The sequence below is a fragment of the Bos javanicus genome, chromosome 1, assembly GCF_032452875.1.
Source record: "Bos javanicus breed banteng chromosome 1, ARS-OSU_banteng_1.0, whole genome shotgun sequence".
Lineage (NCBI taxonomy): Eukaryota > Metazoa > Chordata > Mammalia > Artiodactyla > Bovidae > Bos > Bos javanicus.
Genome location: NC_083868.1, coordinates 119,016,850 through 119,039,182, shown reverse-complemented (window position 1 = coordinate 119,039,182; position 22,333 = coordinate 119,016,850). Strand labels below are relative to the sequence as shown.

Below are 22,333 nucleotides of genomic sequence, written 5' to 3'. Positions count from 1 at the left end.
CAACAAAGGTCCATCTAGTCAAGGCTATGGTTTTTCCAGTAGTCATGGATGGATGTGAGAGTTGGACTATAAAGAAAGCTGAGCACCAAAGAATTGATGCTTTTGAACTGTGGTGCTGGAGAAGACTCTTGAGAGTCCCTTGGACTGCAAGGAGATCTAACCATTCCATACTAAAGGAGATCAGTCCTGGGTGTTCATTGGAAGGACTGACATTGAAGCTGAAACTCCAATACTTTGGCCACCTGATGCGAAGAACTGACTCATTTGAAAAGACCCTGATGCTGGGAAAGACTGAAGGCAGGAAGAGAAGGGGACGACAGAGGATGAGATGGTTGGATGGCATCACCAACTCAATGGACATGAGTTTGGGTAAACTCCGGGAGTTGGTGATGGACAGGGCAGCCTGGCGTGCTGCAGTCCATGGAGTCACAAAGAGTCAGACATGACTAAGCGCCTGAACTGAACTGAACATGGATCTCATTACAAATTTTTATAATACTAAAAAAAAAAAGCTTAGGAGAAAAAAGGCAGACTACATATGATGTATGGAAGAGGTGGAGAAAAACAATGGTCACTAGGACAGCAAACAAAATCTTGAGTGAAGGACCAAAGAATACCAAAGTTTCAAGAACAAATACAAGATTAATTTTTAATTTGTAATTTATGTTCATTCCCTCTATTTACCAAAACGGTTAAAGACGATTTACAAAATAACACATACCAAAAAGTAATAAAAGGAAAACAAAGTCAGCGCAGGGGAAAAGATAAAGGGAATTCATTGGACATGGCAACAATGAAGTCTTTGACGAGACTAAGGAAGACGGGAGCAAAACCCAGACTTACTGTGGGCTAAAGAGAGAATGAAATCTGAAACAGCAAAGGCAAAAATATAAAGAAGATAAAACATGAAACATTAAAGGCGAAAATGCAGAAATTTTATCAGAAACCTTTATCAATTATCACAAGAGTTTTATCAAGAATTTTATCAAGTGGAAAAGGAAAGGAGAAAGAGAACAGTATGAGAAAAGTCAATCAGTGTGTTAGCCTTGAAATGGAACAGATAATATTTGTGGAAAGATTAGACTTGACATAAAAGAAAATTAACTCTTTTGGTGAAAGAGAACCTATAGTATTGAGTTTGTAGTCACTGTGGTAGGTTGTATGTGTGTGTCTGTCTACATGAATGAAATAGGAGTTACTACTTAATTTTCCACTGGGAGGATAGGTAACCTAAATACCCAAAAAAATTATGTGGTGTATGTGGGATTGGTATGTTACTCCTTTAACTGGATTCTTTCCCACATCTGAAGACCAAGAAGGGAACGAAAGGTTACTTCTAGCCTGCTTATTACAGTACTGTACAGTTATATCACTGGGGGTCTTGGAAGAGAGCCACTTGCAGAGATTGCAAAATTCTAATTCTTATATCCCTATATGCTCAACCATCACTCCTTTAAAATGAGACATAATCATTAAATGTGAGACATAATCAAGAGAAAGCATTTGAAAATCAAAAGGATCTGAGTATGTTTCATGAAAGAGCCAGTGGAGAGAGACTGGATAACCAGGTAAGAGGAAGAATAACAAAATGCAAAAGCAGAAAGAGATGGAACCTAATGTAGAGACTAATGTACTGATCTTACAAAGAGTAACTCTTCCACGTCTGAGATAAAAGGAGGCAAGTTGAGGACAGATGCAGATAACCTTGCAGGTGGCAAGAATGGAAGTTCAAATCCAGTGGTCTTTATGTTCACAATGCTTCCAACAGTCATTATTTCATTATAGCAGGCAGCTTGAAGGTCAAACTAGAAAGGAAATAGAACCAAGCTGCTCCTACACAAAAAAAGGCTCCATTCCAATGTAATGTTTTACAACAGAAAAGCAATCTCGAAGGAAAAAAAAAAAGACTATATTTTTCTGGCGAGTCAAAAGTATAGGCTCTATACCATCTCACACCAGTCAGAATGGCTGCAATCCAAAAGTCTACAAATAATAAATGCTGGAGAGGTTGTGGAGAAAAGGGAACCCTCTTACACTGTTGGTGGGAATGCAAACTAGTACAGCCACTATGGAGAACAGTGTGGAGATTCCTTAAAAAACTGGAAATAGAACTGCCTTATGATCCAGCAATCCCACTGCTGGGCATACACACTGAGGAAACCAGAAGGGAAAGAGACACGTGTACCCCAATGTTCATCGCAGCACTTTTTATAATAGCCAGGACATGGAAGCAACCTAGATGTCCATCAGCAGATGAATGGATAAGAAAGCTGTGGTACATATACACAATGGAGTATTACTCAGCCATTAAAAAGAATACATTTGAATCAGTTCTAATGAGGTGGATGAAACTGGAGCCTATTATACAGAGTAAAGTAAGCCAGAAAGAAAAACACCAATACAGTATACTAACGCATATATATGGAATTTAGAAAGATGGTAACAATAACCCTGTGTATGAGATAGCAAAAGAGACACTGATGTATAGAACAATCTTATGGACTCTGTGGGAGAGGGAGAGGGTGGGAAGATTTGGGAGAATGGCATTGAAACATGTAAAATATCATGTATGAAACGAGTTGCCAGTCCAGGTTTGATGCACGATACTGGATGCTTCGGGCTAGCGCACTGGGACGACCCAGAGGGATGGTATGGCGAGGGAGGAGGGAGGAGGGTTCAGGATGGGGAACACATGTATACCTGTGGTGGATTCATTTTGATATTTGGCAAAACTAATACAATTATGTAAAGTTTAAAAATAAAATAAAATTAAAAAAAAAAAAAAAGTATAGGCTCTAGAGTCAGAATGTTGGATACTATCTCCTTGCTCCGTCATTTATTGGCTGGATGACCTCAGGCAAGTTATTTAATTTCTCTGTGTTTTAATTCAGTCACTTGGAAAATGAGAATACTAGTTGTGAGGATTCATTGAGAAAATCTATGAAAAGAGTTTAGGAAAAACTGAGCACATAAGAGCTCATTAAATGTTTGTAATAAGGGTTAAAATAAACAAGTTATCATTAGTGGTGTGCTTAAGAAAGAGATTTCAACAGTTCATAAATATGATGTGGTATTAAATTATACACCTTTCCTACTTCAGGAGACAGAAAGAAAAGAGGCGGAAGTACAAGTCAAATCTTACAATAGCAACTGACAATGTTTCTTTCTCTACTATACATTTTCAGAGAAAAATTACTTCAATTCAGTAAAAATAACCCCAAGTCAATTAAAAATTATTTGAATTTAACTATAAAGTGCTGACCAACCATATTTTTCCCAATGAATGACTCTCTTATAGTGTAAGACAAATATAAATTATATTTTTAAAGGGCTGTAAACACTTACCATCCAGTTGCTTAATACAGAAAGTGGACAGATGATCAGTGTCGTTCTTGGTTTATCTTCAACATCAGTTTTCTTTGAACTCTCCACTGCAGACGCTCCTGAAAGAATGAATCAGTGACACATCCTTCAGCAGTTTTTTCTCAAACATACACGAAGTCAATAAAGATATGTCAAAAATGTGCCTCTATGAAGAGAAATTAGGAGTAATTAAAAAGAAACAAAAAAACTTCTGTTTCTAACCATAATGAAGTATCAGGAACTAGATTTTATCTTGCCACTTTATACAACTAAAAATCTGAATAGTGATTGTTTATGGGGAATGTAGAGAATGATGACTGAGAAAGGGTATAGGGAGGAAGTATGGAATATCTCCTAATACTTGTTAGGTTATTCATAGTTATTAAATTTTGTTTTATGCAGTTTTCTGAATTTGTACTATAGTTAATGTGGTATCAGACTCCAAGATGGGCCCAAATGGTATCTATTTCCCCAAAGTCACAATCTTGTATAGCCCCCTTCCACATTCAACTAGACTTGGTGTATATGATCCCCTGGAGAAGGAAATGCCAACCCACTCTAGTATTCTTGCCCGGAGAATCCCATGGACAGAGGAGCCTGGTGCGCCACAGTCCACAGGGTTGCGAAGAGTCAGACACAACTTAGCGACTAAACAACAACAATATGACCAACAGGATATGGTAGAAATGATAGCGTATCACTTCTGAGATTGTTATAAAAGACACAACTTCTGACTCAGATGCCCTCTCCCTCTGTCTAGTCAGCTTCTCTCTCTGATCACTCTCTCTGGGAGAGGCCAGCTGCCACATAAGGACATTTAAGACACCCTATGGGAGGACACACTATAATTTTATTTTCCACTTCCCTACTGGACAGTACTGACATTTTTTCTAATATGTTGCTAAAATAATGTGACAAAACTATTTTTTCATATCTCCCAGTAGATATCAAGAGTTCTAAGTCATGTATCTTTGGGTTCACTGTATGGCTTACTTGTTCTCCAAGGTAATTTACACTTCCATACACTGTGTGTTCCTGTTCCTTGCCTATAAACTGAGATTTGGTGGGGGGAGGGGCGCGGGGTAGGCTGTGCCCCACAGCTTCTGGGGATCTTGGTTTCCAGGGATCTAATCCTTGCTACCTGCATTAGGAGCAGAGTCTTAACCACTGAAGTGCCAGAGAAGTCCCACATTTCTTAAAATTTCTAAAGTTAGGGTCAACAGTAATCTAAAAAGAATTTTCTATTTCTAATTTTAGACAAAACTTAACTCTTTCTCATCATTCTTTGCTAGTTCAAATATCACCTTCTTAAACAGGTTGTTGTTGTTTAGTTGCTCAATTGTATCCGACTCTTTGTGACCCCATGGACGACAGCACACCAGGCTTCCCTGTCCTTTACCATCTCCCAGAGTTTGCTCAAATTCATGTCCTTTGAACCAGTGATGCCATCCAACCATCTTGTCCTCGCTCATTCCCTTTCCCTCCTGCCTTCAATCTTTCCCAGCATCAGAGTCTTTTCCAATAAGTCAGCTCTTCCCATCAGGTGGCCAAAGTACTGGAGTTTCAACTTCAGCATCAGTCCTTCCAATGAATATTCAGGACTGATTTCCTTTAGGATTAACTGGTTGGATCTCTTTGCAGTCCAAGGGACTCTCAAGAGTCTTCTCCAACACCACAATTCGAAAGCATCAATTCTTCAGTGCTCCATCTTCCTTATGGACCAACTCTCACATCTTGTACATGACTACTGGAAAAACCATAGCTTTGACTAGATGGACCTTCATTGGCAAAGTAGTATCTCTAATTTTTAATATATTGTCTAGGTCTGTCACAGCTTTTCATCCAAGGAGCAAGTATCTTAATTTCATGGCTGCAGTCACCATGCACAATAATTTTGGAGCCAAGAAAATAGTCTGTCACTGTTTCCATTGTTTCCTCATCTATTTCCAATGAAGTGATGGGACCAGATGCCAAGATCTTTGTTTTCTGAATGCTGAGTTTTAAGCCAGCTTTTTCACCCTCCTCTTTCACCTTCATCAAAAGGGTCTTTAGTTCCTCTTTGCTTTCTGCCATAAGGGTGGTGTCATCTGTGTATCTGAGCTTATTGACACTTCTCCAGAAATCTTGATTCCAGTTTGTGCTTCACCCAGCCTGGCATTTCACAGGATGTAATCTGAATATAAGTTAAATGAGCAGGGTGATAATACACAGCCTTGATGTACTCCTTTCATAATTTTTAACCAGGAACCTTAGGTCAGTATTTATTTCACTATTTTCCTTTATTTTCTTAATGTTTGCTGCTTGCTAAGTCATTTCAGTTGTGTCTGATTCTTTGCCACCCTATGGACTATAGCCCACCAGGTTCCTCTGTCCATGGGATTCTCTAAGTAAGAATAATGGAGTGGATGGCCATGCATCCCTCCAGGGGATCTTCCTGACCAAGGGATCAAACCAGAGTCTCTTGTGTCTCTTGCATTGTAGGTGGACTCTTTACCAACTGAGCTACCAGGGAAGCTCCATTTTTAAAGTCCTTATTGAATTTGTTAAAATAATGATTATGCTTTACATTTTGGGTTTTTTGGCCCCTAAATATGTAGGATCTTAGCTCCCTGACCAGGGATTGACCTGAACCCCCTGAATTGGAAGGCAAAGTCTTAACCACTGCCCATAAGGAAAAGTCCCATTCTATGTCTTTTGACTGGAACATTTGGTCCATAATTATTGATATATATCTATCTTATCTATCTTCGTATTGCCATTTTGGTAGTTATTTTGGATTTCCTTTTGTAGGTCTTTTTTCCCCTTCTCTTATTATTTGATGACTATCTTTAGTGTTAAACTGGCACTCCTTTTTCTTTTTTGTATGCAAATTTTTTATAGATTTTGGTTTGCAGTTACCATGAGGTTTTGTAAATCCCAAAGGAAATCAGTCCTGAATATTCTTCGGAAGGACTCATGCTGAAGCTGAAGCCCCAATACTCTGGCCACCTGATGCAAAGGACTAATGCACTGGAAAACACCCTGACGCTGAGAAAGACTGAAGGGAGGAGGAGAAAGGGACGACTGAGGATGAGATCGCATCACCATCATTGGATGGCTTCACTGACTCACTGCACGAGTTTGAATAAGCTCTGGGAGTTGGTGATGGACAGAGAAGCCTGGCATGCTGCAGTTCATGGGTCACAAAGAGTCAGACACGAATGAATGACTGAACTAATTAGGTTTTTGTACAACAGTCTCTATACATACATAATTATTTTAAGTTGCTGATCTCTTAATTTCAAATGTATTTTAAAACTCCCTTATGATAACTACTTTTGAGATATTTTACATCTAATTGTTTTGTGTATTCCTTAACTGTTTATTGTGGACATAGATGATTTTACTACTTTTGTCTTTTAACCTCCATAACTAGCTTTGTATGAGGATGATTTCTACTTTAACTGTACGTTTGCCCTTTACTGGTGAGTTTTTTCTTTCCGTAATTTTGTTCCTAGTTGTGGCCTTTCCTTCTTTGCCTAGAGAAGTTCCTTTAACAACTGTCGTAAACCTGGTTTTGTAGTGCTGAACTCTTTCATCTTTTGCTTGTCTGTAAAGCTTTTATTTCTCCATCAAATCTTTAGAAGACTCTTGCTGGGTATAGTATTCTTGGTTGTAGGTTGTTCTCTTTCATTACTTTAAATTTATCAAGCCACTCCTTTCTGGGCTGCAGAGTTTCTGCTGAAAAATCAACTGATATCCTTAAGGGAGTTCCCTTGTATGTTATTTGCTGCTTTTTCCTTGCTGCATTAAATATTTACTATTTAATTTTTGCCATTTTAATTACAATGTGTCTTAGCATGTTCCTCCCTGGATTCATCCTGTATGGAACTCAGTTGTTCCTCAATTTGGGTGACTGTTTTCCAAGTTAGTGAAGTTTTCAGCTATTACATCTCAGGCTTTTTCTTTTCCTCTTCTCCTTCTGGGACTACTATAATGCAAATATTACTGAGCTTGCTGCTTTCCCAGAAGTCTCTTAAAGTGTCCTCATTTCTTTTCATTCATTTTTTATTTTTCTTTTAATTATTTTTAATTGGAGGATAACTGCTTTACATTAGTAGGCTGGTTTCTGCCATGGATCAACATGAACCAACCACAGGTATCAATATGTCCCCTCCCTCTTGAACCTCCCTCCCACCCCACCCCTAGGTTGTCTCAGCACACCAGAATTGAGCTCCCTGTGTCATACAGCAAACTCCCACTGGCTATCTAATTTTACATAAGGTAATGTATATGTTTCGATGCTACTCTCTCAATTTGTCCCACCCTCTCCTCCTCGCACTGTGTCCACAAATCTGTTTTCTATGTCTGCATCTACACTGCTGTCCTGTAAATAGGTTCACTTTTTTTTTTCTTTTTTCTGTTTAGTAGCAGTGATTTTTACAGAGCTGGAGGAATCATGCTCTCTGACTTCAAACTATACCATAAAGCTACAGTAATCAAAACAGTATGGCTGTGGCAAACAGATCAATGGAACAGTACAGAGAGCTCAGAAATAAACCTACACATTTATCAACAATTAACCTACAACAAAAAAGACAAGAATATACAATGGAAAACAGCCTCTTCAATAAGCGGTGATGGGAAATCTGGACAGCTACATGTAAAAAAATGAAAGCAGAACATTCTCTACCACCACATATGAAAATAAACTCAAAATAGACTAAAGACCTAAATGTAAGACCAGATACTATAAAACTCCTATGGGAAAACAGAACACTCTTTGATATTAATCACTGCAATATTTTTTGGATCCATCTCCTAAAGAAAATAAAAGCAAAGATAAACAAATGGGACCTGATTAAACTTAAAAGCTTTTGCACAGCAAAGGAAACCACTGATAAAACAAATAAGCTAAATGGGAGGCATACTAAATGGGAGGATATATTTGCAAATGATATGACTAATAAGGGATTAATATCCAACATATGCAATCAGCTCATATAACTCAACATCAAAAACACAACCCAATTAAAAAATGGGCAGAAGACCTGAACAGACATTGATTCAAAGAGGAAATATAGATGGCCAACAGGCACATGAAAATATGCTCAACATCACTAACCATTGGGGAAATGCAAATCAAAACCACAATGAGGTATCAAATACCTCATACCTGTCAGAATGGCTGTCATCAAAAAGAATGCAAATAACAAATGTTAGTGAGGCTGTAGAGAAAATGGAACCCTCATATACTATTAGTGGAAATAAAAATTGGTACAGCAACTGAAAAAAACAGTAAGGTAGTTTCTCAAAGAACCATATGACCCAGCAGGTCTACACTTGGATATACACAAAAAGATAAAAACACTAATTCTAAAAAAACACGCTCACCCCAATGTTCACAACAGCGTTATTTACAACTGCCAAGATACAGAGCAACCTAAGTGTCCATCAGCAGATGAATGGAAAAAAAAAATGTCTCACATACACACACAATGGAATATTATTCAGCCATTAAAAAAGAATGAAATTTGGGGAATTCACTGGTAGTCCAGTGGTTAGAACTCAGCACTTTCACTGCTAAGGCCCATGTTCAACCCCTGGTCTGGGAACAAAGATTTCACAAGCCATGTGGTACAGCCAAAAGAAAAAGTTAAAAACAAATAATGGCAGAAAGTGAAGAGGAACTAAAGAGCCTCTTGATAAAGGTTAAAGAGAAGAGTGAAAAAGTTGGCTTAAAAACTCAACAATCAAAAAACGAAGATCATGGTATCCGTTTCCATCACTTCATGGCAAACAGATAGGGAAACAACAAAAATAGTGACAGACTATTTTCTTGGGCTCCAAAATCACTGCAGATGGCGACCGCAGCCACAAAATTAAAAGACTCCTGCTCCTTGGAAGAAAACCTATGAAAAACCTAGATAGCGCAGTAAAAAGCAAAGACATTACTTTGCTGACAAAGGTCCATCTAGTCAAAGCTATGGTTTTTCCAGTAGTCATGGACATCTGTGAGAGTTGGACCATAAAGAAGGCTGAACACTGAAGATGGATGCTTTCGAACTGTGGTGTTCAAGAAGACTCTTGAGAGTTCCTTGGACAGCAAGGAGATCAAACAAGTTAATCCTAAAGGAAAGTAACTCTGAATATTCATTGGAAGGACAGATGCTGAAGTTCCAATACTTTGGCCACTTGAGAAAAGCCGACTCACTGGAAAAGACCCTGATGCTGGGAAAGACTGAGGGCATGAGAAGAAGGGAACAACAGAGGATGAGATGGTTGGATTGCATCACCAACTCAATGGACATGAGTTTGAGCAAACTCCAGGAGATAATGAAGGACAAGGAAGCCTAGCATCCTGTGGTCCATGGGGTCTCAAAGAATCGGACACAACTGAGTGACTGAACAACAACAAAAATAAATAAAACAAGTAATATTTTCAAAAAGAAAAATAAAATTTCACTATTTGAAACAACATGACTGGACTTGAAGAGCATTATGCTAAATGAAATAAGTCAGACAGAGAAGACAAATATTGTATGATATCACTTATAAGGAGAATCTAACAAATACTACCAACTAGTGAATATAACAAAAAAGTAGACTCACAGATATGGAGAACTAGTGGTCAACAGTAGGGAGAAGGAATAGGGGAGCCACAAAGGAGAGATAGGGGAGTAAGTACAAAATATTAGGTATGAGCTACAAGGATATATTGTACAACATGGGGAATATAGCCAATATTTTATAATAACTATAAGTGGAATAGTACCTTTAAAAACTGTACACCTGTAACATATAATACTGCAAAGCAACTACACTTAAGTAAAAAATAAATTAAAAACATTTTAAATTATGTTTACATGTTTATGTTTCCACCTCATCATTAGACATAAGCCCCATGAAAATAGACTTGTCTGCTGCATCTTCAATATGTAAAATGGAAGATACTAAGGTACAGAGATAAAATAATTTGTTAGATCTCCTTAACCACAGTCCAATCTCTTTCCATTTCAAATATTTAGACTCTTTTTTCTTACGAATTACAAATTATAAAGTAATAATAAATATCACTCACATTTTTAATTGAAAAACAAATTCTTCTCATACCAATAATAAATATTTACAATTCTAATTAATCCAAATTAAGTTTTAAAACAGCCATAAATTGCTCTGTGCCTTTACTGGAAACAATATCTCTGCTACTCAGATGAGTAAGAGACCTCTGCCCATCATATTTTTAGCCTAACTAAAACAAATAGAATAGGAAAATACATAAAATTGTACTTTTAAAAATGAGATTATCTTTTTTTCTCTACTTTTTTCTTATAATATGGTTTTATACTTTTGTCATCTAAAATTTTTTTATTTGAGAAACAGAAAAAATAAACCAAACAAAAGCAGATTTACTTACCCCTTTTCAACATTTTCTTTTTTGTTACAGGGGTAGATGAAGTAAGTGCACATGCAAATTCTGCATCCTCTTGAACCTTAGAAGATCCTGCTAAAGTACAAACCATAGAATCATTAAGATATTTGAAAACTAATTCTCTCCTGTACTTAAGTACAGATAACTTTCTAAGGATAGGAAACATAATACCACTTACACACTTCAAGAGTTTGTATTATTTAATAAATATAAAATAATTTCTAGTAACCAAAACTGCCTCTTTTGACACTAAGCATCTTTCTAGCTCAGAGAAGAAACAGTCATTCATGATAAATTGAAGCTTCTCCTAAGGAAGAAATGTGAAAGTAGAAGCAGTCAAATGCAAAGTGATTCAGCTCCTAGGTGGAAGGAGAATATGTTCAATGAAACAGGTGTTTAACGTTTAATGAAGATGCTGCCAAATTTTCAGATCAGTCAAATGGTGATAAGTTATTATCCAAATGCAACACAATTTCTTAACCTAGGAATATGATACAATTAGATTAGGAGATAAACAAAGTAAATTATGTTTTAAAGACACAGGAAAAAGTAAAGATACTCAACATTTATAAATTTGTATAATGCTAAATATAATAGCTGAGCTATATTGACGAAAAGGCAGTCTCACCCTACTTCTGTAACTACAATTTATACATATACAAAACAGGTTTTATTGAAGTCATTTTATAAGTAGCAGAAAGATTTTCATTTTGTCTAAAGTCGGTTTAAATATTTTCTCTTAGATATTAATTTGAAACTATTCTTTCAATTTGCTTCATTCATTTAACACCCTTGGTAAGCTCCATAAATAGTTTAAATGTAAAAAGTAGTCAAGTTTAAGAACTATTACTAAAGAATTCCAAGCTTGATAGATACAAATCAATGAGATACAAATCAATGATTACTTTAATAATCTTTAAGTATAGATAGTGGATATTGATATGTATATACATACCTTTTACTCTGATTTTAGTCTCTGATTGTGTTCTTTTCAGTTTGCCTAAAAATAAAACCAAATATAACATGGTCACACTAGGAAATTAAAATATAGGACACATTATCAAATCAAACTCATTTCATATTACCTTTCATTTTCTGCGGCAATTCACTTGGTTCAACTTCCTCTGAATCACTACTTTCAGTGTACTGTACAGCAGCAGGTTTTCTCCTAAAATTAAGTATACACAATTTTTTAATCAACCCAAAATAAAATGGGATATAAAATCTATGCTTAATAAATTTAATACAAATGCTTTTTTCTTACCCTGGTTTATTTTTTGAGAAAATTTCAAGGGAAAAAAATTTTTATTTGACAAATGAAAGCCAAATTTGCTAAAAGCATTTTGTTTTCACAGCCAGATGCATTTAACTGTACAAAATACAGTATCATGATTATTAAAATAAATTTGAGAAAGTAAACCTTCTAGAATACTAATCTCTTCAACACTTAATAATTCAGTATTTGGTAATTCAATTAAAATACTTGTATAAAACTAGAACAAAAAAGAAGTGATTCTGATTATCAAAGAGAACCCTCCAATACAAAGTAAGCAGCTAAGAGGCAAAAATATAATTCTTTCATAATGGAAACTTTTATAAATTCCGTGTAGAAGTAGTACAGTACTATGTTTAAGTGCCTAGAAACAACAGACTGTGGAATGAGACTGCCTAGATTCAAATCTCCATTCCACCATTTATTTGCTATGTGACTTTTGGCAAATTACCTAATATTCTTCTAAATTTCAGTTTCCTCACTCGGAAAATAGGAACAAAGATACAATTCACTCTGTACGATAAAATGTGTTACCACATGTAAAGCCTCTAAAATAGCACCTGCTATACACTAAGTATATATCTACTTTTTAATTAATAGTTTAATTAATAGTTTGTGTGTTGGTTGTTGTTTTTCCCATGTCATCATTATTTCCGCACCCTTGAACCTAATCTTGTCCAGCTGATAGTGCTCTGTTACCCAGACTCATGGTCAGTTCAGAGTTATATAGATTTGAGATCTAGATAAAAGGGAAACTGATGAGTCCTGGTTTTATACTCAGTTTAGACAGGTATTAAAGACAGAACAATTAACAAAGCCCCAGATTTGAAATCTCTATTCCAAATAGAATAGCTAAGAGGGACTCAGATTTGGGGTCATACCTGCAGGTATTGATAGTGAACAACGAAACACAAAAGCCAAGTATTTAGATCTACCTCAGAGAATAAATAAAATTTATAAACTTAACAATTCAAGTGGAAATCAGAGGGGCATTATGGGTTTTACTCAAATTCTCCTTCCAGTCTACATGAATATAATACTGTCCATAAATAACTTTATCATGTTTTATTTCTACTAAAGGTGAATTGAGAAACAACTCAGATAAGCAAACAATGCTTTTGTCAAGTCATCCAATAAATATACATCAGTTCTCAACTCCTTAAATTCACAAAGAAAACTCTTCTAAAGTCTCAATTGAAAACAAAAAACCCAAGAGATCTCAGTTCCTATGTGAAACAAATAGGAAAATAATAGAAAGATAGTGATATTAAAAATTACCAATTACTTCTTTTATATATTAATGTTACTTTTAACCTATAAAATAAGAACAGTCTACCTCCCTAAGTCACAATGATTTTAGCAGTTTCAAATTAAAGAATGTATTTGAAAGAACTATGCTGTGGAGATAATGGTCATATCTTTCTTGTATATGTAAGAAAATAGAGAAAGAATTTAAACATATTACATAAAATCAAACCATAAAAGAGTTTACCTTTTGGAGCGGGAGCTAGAGAATTCTGACTTGGGATATTTATTCTTTGTCTTGACATCTGAAATACTGGGTTCTCCACTACATCTAGATCCTTCCATTTCAAAGAAAAGGATAAAGAGTATTAGTAAACTGTCTCAGACAAGAAGCATCTTTCTTAAAACACTGGTTTTATAACTCAATAGCTACAATTTCCTAATCTAGTATTTTCTCACAAAAGTAACTTCAACTTTTTTGTAACCTAGTCGTTTCCCCTAAAGCCATCCAGTCAGTCCCCATACTGACTGTATTTCCTGCTATACCAAGGCAGCTGAGAGCTGCTGCAGAAAAAAATGGACAACAAACAAGTGGGATAATAAATGTACACTTCCCAATCTCAGTTGTCAACCTTGCATCACTTAGCAACTCTTCTACCTATCACAGCGCCTCCCTACCCACTACTATCATACACTGGATCCTCTGCCCAGATTTTAAACTCCTTTTACTCCCAGCAGATGACCTACTTCACTTTGTAAAGAAAATCAGATGTCATCTTCTATAAATTAATCAATTTTCCTTTTTTTAAATTTTTTAATTCTCTCAATTAACTATATTTTTCCTCAGCATTACTTCCTTTCCTTCTAATGCTAACTCATCTACCTATTTTCTTGATCACATTTCCTCATAAAGGCCAACAAATTATTCTTTCCATTACATACAAAATTTTTTCCTAAACCCTGCCCCCACAACGAAGCCCTCAATTCTGCCTCTCTCTCCATTTTGCCCCTGTCTTAAACATGGCAAAATTCGTAACAGAACACAGATGTTATTTCTTTCTTCATCTACTAGTCTTCTTTTAAAATATTTCAGTCTTGCTCTACTCTAACCAATCTTCAGAAATTAATTTTATGAAAGTCACTAACTGCTAAATGCAACCTATTATAACTGCATCCCTTTTCATTTCTCCTCTAATTTGGCTCTAATCTATCTATCTTAATCTGCTGCTATTCATGCCTATTTATTCATATACAGTTATTTATTTACATTATAAATAGCACAAATTATTCTGAGGTCCCATAGCAAGACACTCTGTTTTGTTTTGCTTTTAGCTGCCCTTTCCTGGGGCTTTTTTTCTCAACCAAAAATGTTCTTCCTCAGGTTCTTTAATGTGCTACCACACAATTTCATCATGGCCTCCTTCATGAAATTTTTCTTGACTACTAGTTTTCATGAGATTCTTTAGAAAAAAATACCTGAAATTTTTCTACAGTACTAAAGCCAGAGGTGGAATTACATCATTATACTAGAAAAATCTATGGGGTCATGTTCAAAATTAAGGTTTACCTTTGATTAGTCCAGCTGCCTTTTCACTGGTATTGTTTCCTCCAAGTTCCATAGATTCATCGTAAACATTACATTCCTAGATGAAAAGGCATATTTCTTACATAGTACTGCTATCAGTTTTAAGTAAACTTAGAAATATATCCTATTTTACACTGCTTTACTTTACACAATAAAGACTACTAAAATGGCTACCCTATTCTGGAGCAATGTAAGGAGGTACATTAAGAGGAAAAATGTACAAATTGAAAAAAAATTTTAACAGGGATCTAAAAAAAGAAAACTAGTCTGTCTCAATCTTTTCAAAAGAAATAACAAAAGAGCAAACTTCAATTATAAATGGCATATTACTGTGAGAAACAGTCACGAATGAAATTTACTTCAAAATTAAAAGGAATTCTAACACTAGAAACTTTCAAACCAAGAGTCCCTTCTCAATAGTTAATAGATCTATAATGAAGCTAAGCTGCCATTGACATCCTTATTTTCTCTGTAATTCCTAGAGTGGGTAGATCCAATAGTCAGGTATCAGAGTACCTCCTCCCTTGCTCTATCAGGGATTTTCCTGCCAACTCTTTGTTCTCTTCCCTTCCTGTTTCTTTGTTTCAAAAATGCATCTATGTGAGCACAAGAACTTCTATAAAAGCAAGCTTTTATTCTTCTCTATGAAAGTATTTTCAACTGAGTCTACTAGAGCAGGGTTCCTCCAATCTTAATTCTAGACTTGATTCTGTATGAAGGAATGACAAATAAAATTGGATTTAATTAAATGAATTCTTTCAGTTTAAAAAGAAAGGTAGGTATATTGTGAAAGGAAGATCATTATTTTGAATCAAAACCTCAGAGTGGGTTCAAGATTGGACAGCAGGAGTACAATGTAATTTTTACCTAGAATTAAGGCCAATAAAAGATTTTATTTTATTTTTTAAAAGACAATTTTCAACATTTTATAAAATCCCACTAGAGTTTACATTTTTCCAAAAATGTGGCTGAAAAGAAAATCCATCCCCTTCCAATAGTATGAGTCTAAATAAATTAAAAATCCAAGATATACCATATTTAGAAATATGTGACTAGAAATTAGATAATTAATTTTTAAAAGCATTAGCTCCAAGAAGCAGATGTTAAAAATGCCTTTAGTCAAGACATCCTACCCAGTCTTCCTCAGTAATCAGCACAATCACTTATATTAAATAGCATGCAGAAATAATTTAAAAATTTATCTATAAAATAAAGGATGTCCTTTACATTATTCTTTTCACATTCAATGACTTTGCTGAGCAAGCCTTTTCTTCATGAAGTTCAAAAAAATGTACATATAAAGTCTAACCTATCAAATACGATGTTCCAATCTCATGGAATTTAACATTTCACTCTGTAAGTATGCAATATCCAAATCTATCTGACATAATGAAATTTCTGTTGCAGTAAATGCCTTGCTGGAAATCACATTCTTCGTCTCAATTTCAACTAATGTACCAAACAAAATATCCTAAAGCCTTTCTACCACATAACACGTTAAATGCATGGCTGATCGTAAAGGGAAAAAATAATGCCTTACTGTTAAAAAGGTAATTAACAATGAAGTTCTAAGTAGTCTTAGGTACTACTTTTCAGTTTTAATAACTAAAATGTAGGGGGGGAATAAAAGGTAAAAAGCACTGGAATATTCAGGGTAGGGGACTGAATCTTACATATTATTACCATAGTTAAACTCCCAATAAAAGTATAAAGAGGAAATGCAACTAAGCTTAGAAATTAGGAAAATGGAAAATTAATAAACAGCGGTAGGAAACTGATATGCAGCATCTTTGAAAGCTAAAAAATCAGAACAGCAGCAATAGAAAAGTCGAAAAGAAAAAATATTTTGCATATACATTGTACTTAAATTATTACCTATTTTAAGTTTTTTGGACTTTCAGCTGAGAATGAAGAACAACCATTTCATTCTAATAGCACTTATTTGCTTTATAAACTAATTATTTATTAATTCTTCAGTTCAGTTCAGTCACTCAGTCGTGTCCGACTCTTGCAACCCCATGGGCCGCAGCACGCCAGGCCTCCCTGTCCAACACCAACTACCAGGGTTTACCCAAACTCATGTCCATTGAGTTGGTGATGCCATCCAACCATCTCATCCTCTGTCGTCCCCTTCTCCTGCCCTCAATCTTTCCCAGCATCAGGGTCTTTTCAAATGAGTCAGCTTTTTGCATCAGGTGGCCAAAGTATTGGAGTTTCAGCTTCAACATCAGTCCTTCCAATGAACACCCAGGACTGATCTCCTTTAATAAGGACTGGTGGGATCTTCTTGCAGTCCAAGGGACTCTCAAGAGTCTTCTCCAACACCACATTTCAAAAGCATCAATTCTTCAGCACTCAGCTTTCTTCACAGTCCAACTCTCATATCCATACATGACTACTGGAAAAACCATAGCCTTGACTAGATGGAACTTTGTTGGCAAAGTAATGTCTCTGCTTTTTAATATGCTGTCTAGGTTGGTCATAACTTTCTTTCCAAGAAGTTAAGCGTCTTTTAATTTCATAGCTGCAATCACCATCTGCAGTGATTTTGGAGCCCAAGAAAATAAAGTCAGCCACTGTCTCCACTGTTTCCCCACTGATTTGCTATGAAGTGATAGGACTGGATGCCATGATCTTAGTTCTCTGAATGTTGAGATTTAAGCCAACTTTTTCACTCTCCTCTTTCACTTTCATCAAGAGGCTCTTTAGTTCTTCACTTTCTGCCATAAGAGTTGTATCATCTGCATATCTGAGGTTATTGATATTTCTCCTGGCAATCTTGATTCCAGCTTGTGCTTCATTCAGCCCAGCATTTCGCATGATGTACTCTGCATGTAAGTTAAATAAACAGGGTGACAATATACAGCCTTGACGTACTCCTTTTCCAATTTGGAACCAGTCTGTTGTTCCATGTTCAGTTCTAACTGTTGCTTCCTGACCTGCATACAGATTTCTCAAGAGGCAGGTCAGGTGGTCTGGTATTCCCATCTCTTTCAGAATTTTCCACGGTTTATTGTGATCCACAGTCAAAGGCTTTGGCATAGTCAATAAAGCAGAAATAGATGTTTTTCTGGAACTCTTGCTTTTTCAATGATTCAGCGGATGTTGGTAATTTTATCTCTGGTTCCTCTGCCTTTTCTAAAACCAGCTTGAACATCTGCAAGTTCACAGTTCACGTATTGCTGAAGTCTGGCCTGCAGAATTTTAAGCATTACTTTACTAGTGTGTGAGATGAGTGAAATTGTGCAGTAGTTTGAGCATTCTTTGGCATTGCCTTTCTTTGGGATTGGAATGAAAACTGACCTTTTCCAGTCCTGTGGCCACTGCTGAGTTTTCCAAATTTGCTGGCATACTGAGTGCAGCACTTCCACAGCATCATATTTCAGAATTTGAACTAGCTCAACTGGAATTCCATCACCTCCACTAGCTTTGTTTGTAGTGATGTTTCCTAAGGATCACTTGACTTCACGTTCCACGATGTCTGGCTCTAGGTGAGTGATCACACCATTGTGATTATCTGGGTTGTGAAGATCTTTTTTGTACAGTTCTTCTGTGTATTCTTGCCATCTCTTCTTAATATCTTCTGCTTCTGTTAGGTCCATACCATTTCTGTCCTTTATTGAGCCCATCTTTCATGAAATGTTCCCTTGGTATCTCTAATTTTTTTGAAGAGATCTCTAGTCTTTCCCATTCTATTGTTTTCTTATATTTCTTTGCATTGATTGCAGAGGAAGGCTTTCTTATCTCTTCTTGCTATTCTTTGAAACTCTGCATTCAGATGGGTATATCTTTCCTTTTCTTTTCCTTTGCTTTTTGCTTCTCTTCTTTTCACAGCTATTTGTAAGGCCTCCTCAGACAGCCATTTTGCTTTTTTGCATTTCTTTTTCTTGGGGATGTTCTTGCTCCTATAGAATGTCATGAACCTCCATCCATAGTTCATCAGGCACTCTGTCTATCAGATCTAGTCCCTTAAATCTATTTCTCACTTCCCCTGTATAATCATAAAGGATTTGATTTAGGCCATACCTGAATGGTCTAGTGGTTTTCCCCCACTGTCTTCAGTTTTAGTCTGAATTTGGCAATAAGGAGTTCATGATGTGAGCCACAGTCAGCTCTCAGTCTTGTTTTTGCTGACTGTATAGAGCTTCTCCATCTTTGGTTGCAAAGAATATAATCAATATGATATTGGTGTCGACCATCTGGTGATGTCCATGTGTCGAGTCTTCTCTTGTGTTGTTGGCAGTGTGCTCTCTTAGCAGAATGTATTAGCCTTTGCCCTGCTTCATTCTGTACTCCAAGGCCAAATCTGCCTGTTATTCCAGGTGTTTCTTGACTTCCTACTTTTGCATTCCAGTCTCCTATAATGAAAAGGACATCTTTTTTGGGTGTTAGTTCTAAAAGGTCTTGTAGGTCTTCATAGAACCATTCAGCTTCAGCTTCTTCAGCGTTACTGGTTGGGGCATAGACTTGGATTACCGTGATATTGAATGGTTTGCCTTGGAAACGAACAAGATCATTCTGTCGTTTTTTAGATTGCATCCAAGCACTGCAATGGCACCCCACTCCAGTACTCTTGCCTGGAAAATCCCATGGACGGAGGAGCCTGGTAGGTTGCAGTCCATGGGGTCGCTAAGAGTCAGACACGACTGAGCGACTTCACTTTCACTTTTCACTTTCATGCACTGGAGGAGGAAATGGCAACCCACTCCAGTGTTCTTGCCTGGAGAATCCCAGGGACAGCGGGGCCTGGTGGGCTGCCGTCTATGGGGTCGCACAGAGTCGGACACGACTGAAGCAACTTAGCAGCAGCAGCAAGTACTGCATTTCGGACTCTTTTGTTGACTTTGATGGGTACTCCATTTCTTCTAAGGGATTCCTTCCCACAGTAGTAGATATAATGGTCATCTGAGTTAAATTCACCCATTCCAGTCCATCTTAGTTCGCTGATTCCTAGAACGTTGACATTCACTCTTGCCATCTCCTGTTTGACCACTTCCAATTTGCCTTGGTTCATGGACCTAACATTCCAGGTTCCTATGCAATATTGCACTTTACAGCAACAGACCTTGCTTCTATCACCAGTCACATCCACAAACAGGTTTTGTTTTTGCTTTGGCTCCATCTCTTCATTGTTTCTGGAGTTATTTCTCCACTGATATCCAGTAGCATATTGGGCACCTACCGACCTGGGGAGTTCATCTTTCAGTGTCCTATCTTTTTGGCTTTTCATACTGTTCATGGGTTCTAAAGGCAAGAATACTGAAGTGGTTCTGAATATAAATATATTATGTGTAAACACACTATATATAAAAACATACATAAGTTAAGTATCAAGAATAGTCACCCATATGCTCATCAATAGGACAGAATTATCACTATTAACATTTTGGCACATACAGTATGTGTGACTACACTTAAGACATATACAAATATGTATTTACAAATGAAGATTCAAATTCTATAGAAGATGTACCTGGCCTCTTTTTTTTAACTAAAAAAGACCATGAAAGTATTCTTCAAAAATAGGATTTTATAGTTGGATAATAAGTTAATTCTCATCTTATTGAAAGGTATTGCTTTTCTGTGTTTAAAATAATGCTGTGGCAATAAAGCTGTATTTTTCTCTTTGGAATAAATACATTTCTGATAACTTCTTCAGACAGTTTTTTTGAAATGGCATTACTGAGTCAAAGATTATAAATGCTTTTAATGCTTCTGATACATATTACAAACTGACTTCAAAATGTAGTATCAACTTTCACTCTCATCAGCAATATACAAGGCCATTTCATCATACCTCTAAAAACTGGGTATTATCAACTTTTTACCAATAATTTTTTTATGACAAAATTTAAGTTTTACAACAAACCAGAGAGTTTAGAAAAAAAAACACTAATACTTTACCTTCTTCAGTTGATTTTTCTTAATTCTTTCAACAGGAAGAGACTTGCCATCATGGAAGTTGGTAAGAATCACAGCAATGGCTGTCAGAGTTTTGCCCTATAAAATGTTTTACAAAGAAAACAGGTAAGATTCTGAAACCCAGATGACCAGAAAACATTTCAAAACCAATTTTTAAATAAAGTAAGAAAATATCAAACAGCATTCAGGGCCAAAGAAGTGTGCTGATTATTATGCTAAATAATATACATATTAATGAAGTTATTTCACTGATTACATTAGCAAATGTCTTACCATTCTGTATTACTGGGAGTTATTAAATAATTTACTCTAAAACACTATAAGCATCTTTGAGAAATGTTATTTTATTGAACAACTGCCATTTAAAATTTCACATTTAACCCTGAACTAATAACTTTATCATGACACCACAACTATTTGCCTGCCATATAATTCAAAGCTAACTTAAAATGATTAGTAATTCCAGTATGAACATAAGGTCATTATTTTATTAAACTTAATTTAATTTCAAAAGTTAAAGGCTACATCTTACCAATAGAGCATAAAGGACAAGATACTTCTTTTGTATTTTTTAAAAGTAGAAATATAAAAATTTTCATTATTTTCCACTATTTAGCTGAATTTATAGTGAGCAACACAGAAATAAATCTCTTTCAAGTTGGAAGCAGTGTAAAGCAGCCATTTTCAAAGTGTGGTCCATAACTCCTAGAAGTTCCCCCTAGGACTCTTTCAGGAGTGTGTACAGTCAAAAATATTTTGATATTACTCAAACTTTGTGTTGGATATTTGTAGTAATACCACAAAATACAATGGTGGGCAAAGCTGCTGCTGCTGCCTTAGCATAAAACAAAGCAGTTGACACTGTACTATACCAGGAGTCAACGTATTTCTAACTAACACATACAGTAAAAAGAAAAAAAATGTTTTACTTGAAGAATGCTCTTGATAAAGCAGTACACATTCATTTTACCAAATCTCACCTCTTAAGTATGGATCTTTTAACTATTCTTGTAATAAGATGGGAAGAACACAAAATACTTCTTTTCCATACCAAAACATGAATGTTATCTAGAGAAAAATCACTTGAGACTGAATTGCAACTCAGCTAATTACCGTACATCATCATTTTCAAGCATCACCATTTTAACTTGAAAGAATGACTGACAACTAGTTATTTATGATTGAGCGCAGACATTTTCTTGAAAAATGAATAAAGTGAGCCTACGAACAAAGTGAGCCTATCAATTCCAAAGGAAAAAACTGACAATGTTTGTGGTTAATGATAAAATTTGAGCTTTTAAGCAAAATTTATATTAGAAAACTTGTATCAACACCATAAGCACAGAAGCTTCCCAAATGTAAATGCCTTTCTAATAAGATCAGAAGTAATACCCACGAACATAAAATTTTTTATATTATATAGTGAAATGTATCAACATTTGGCAGATCTGTGTAACTCAGTGAACCAATATATTCCAAATGAGCAATACCTAATGTTACAAAATCATGCATGGGTAAAATATCCATGCAATGT

At 35.8% G+C, this 22,333-nt stretch overlaps 1 protein-coding gene across 2 annotated transcripts in view; it reads right to left on the bottom strand.

Annotated features, from left to right (window-relative positions):
- HLTF (helicase like transcription factor) overlaps positions 1–22,333 on the bottom strand; it is a 63,572-nt gene that overhangs the window by 23,022 nt on the left and 18,217 nt on the right. The window contains exons 8-14 of one of the 2 annotated variants that reach the window (XM_061419154.1): positions 20,782–20,877; positions 14,860–14,935; positions 13,540–13,630; positions 11,860–11,942; positions 11,730–11,774; positions 10,760–10,849; positions 3,346–3,443 (exon numbers count right to left, since the gene is read on the bottom strand). In XM_061419154.1, the coding sequence (XP_061275138.1) occupies positions 3,346–3,443; positions 10,760–10,849; positions 11,730–11,774; positions 11,860–11,942; positions 13,540–13,630; positions 14,860–14,935; positions 20,782–20,877 (579 nt within the window). The remainder of the gene's footprint in view (positions 1–3,345; positions 3,444–10,759; positions 10,850–11,729; positions 11,775–11,859; positions 11,943–13,539; positions 13,631–14,859; positions 14,936–20,781; positions 20,878–22,333) is intronic. The other variant, XM_061419160.1, reaches the window with a different exon arrangement.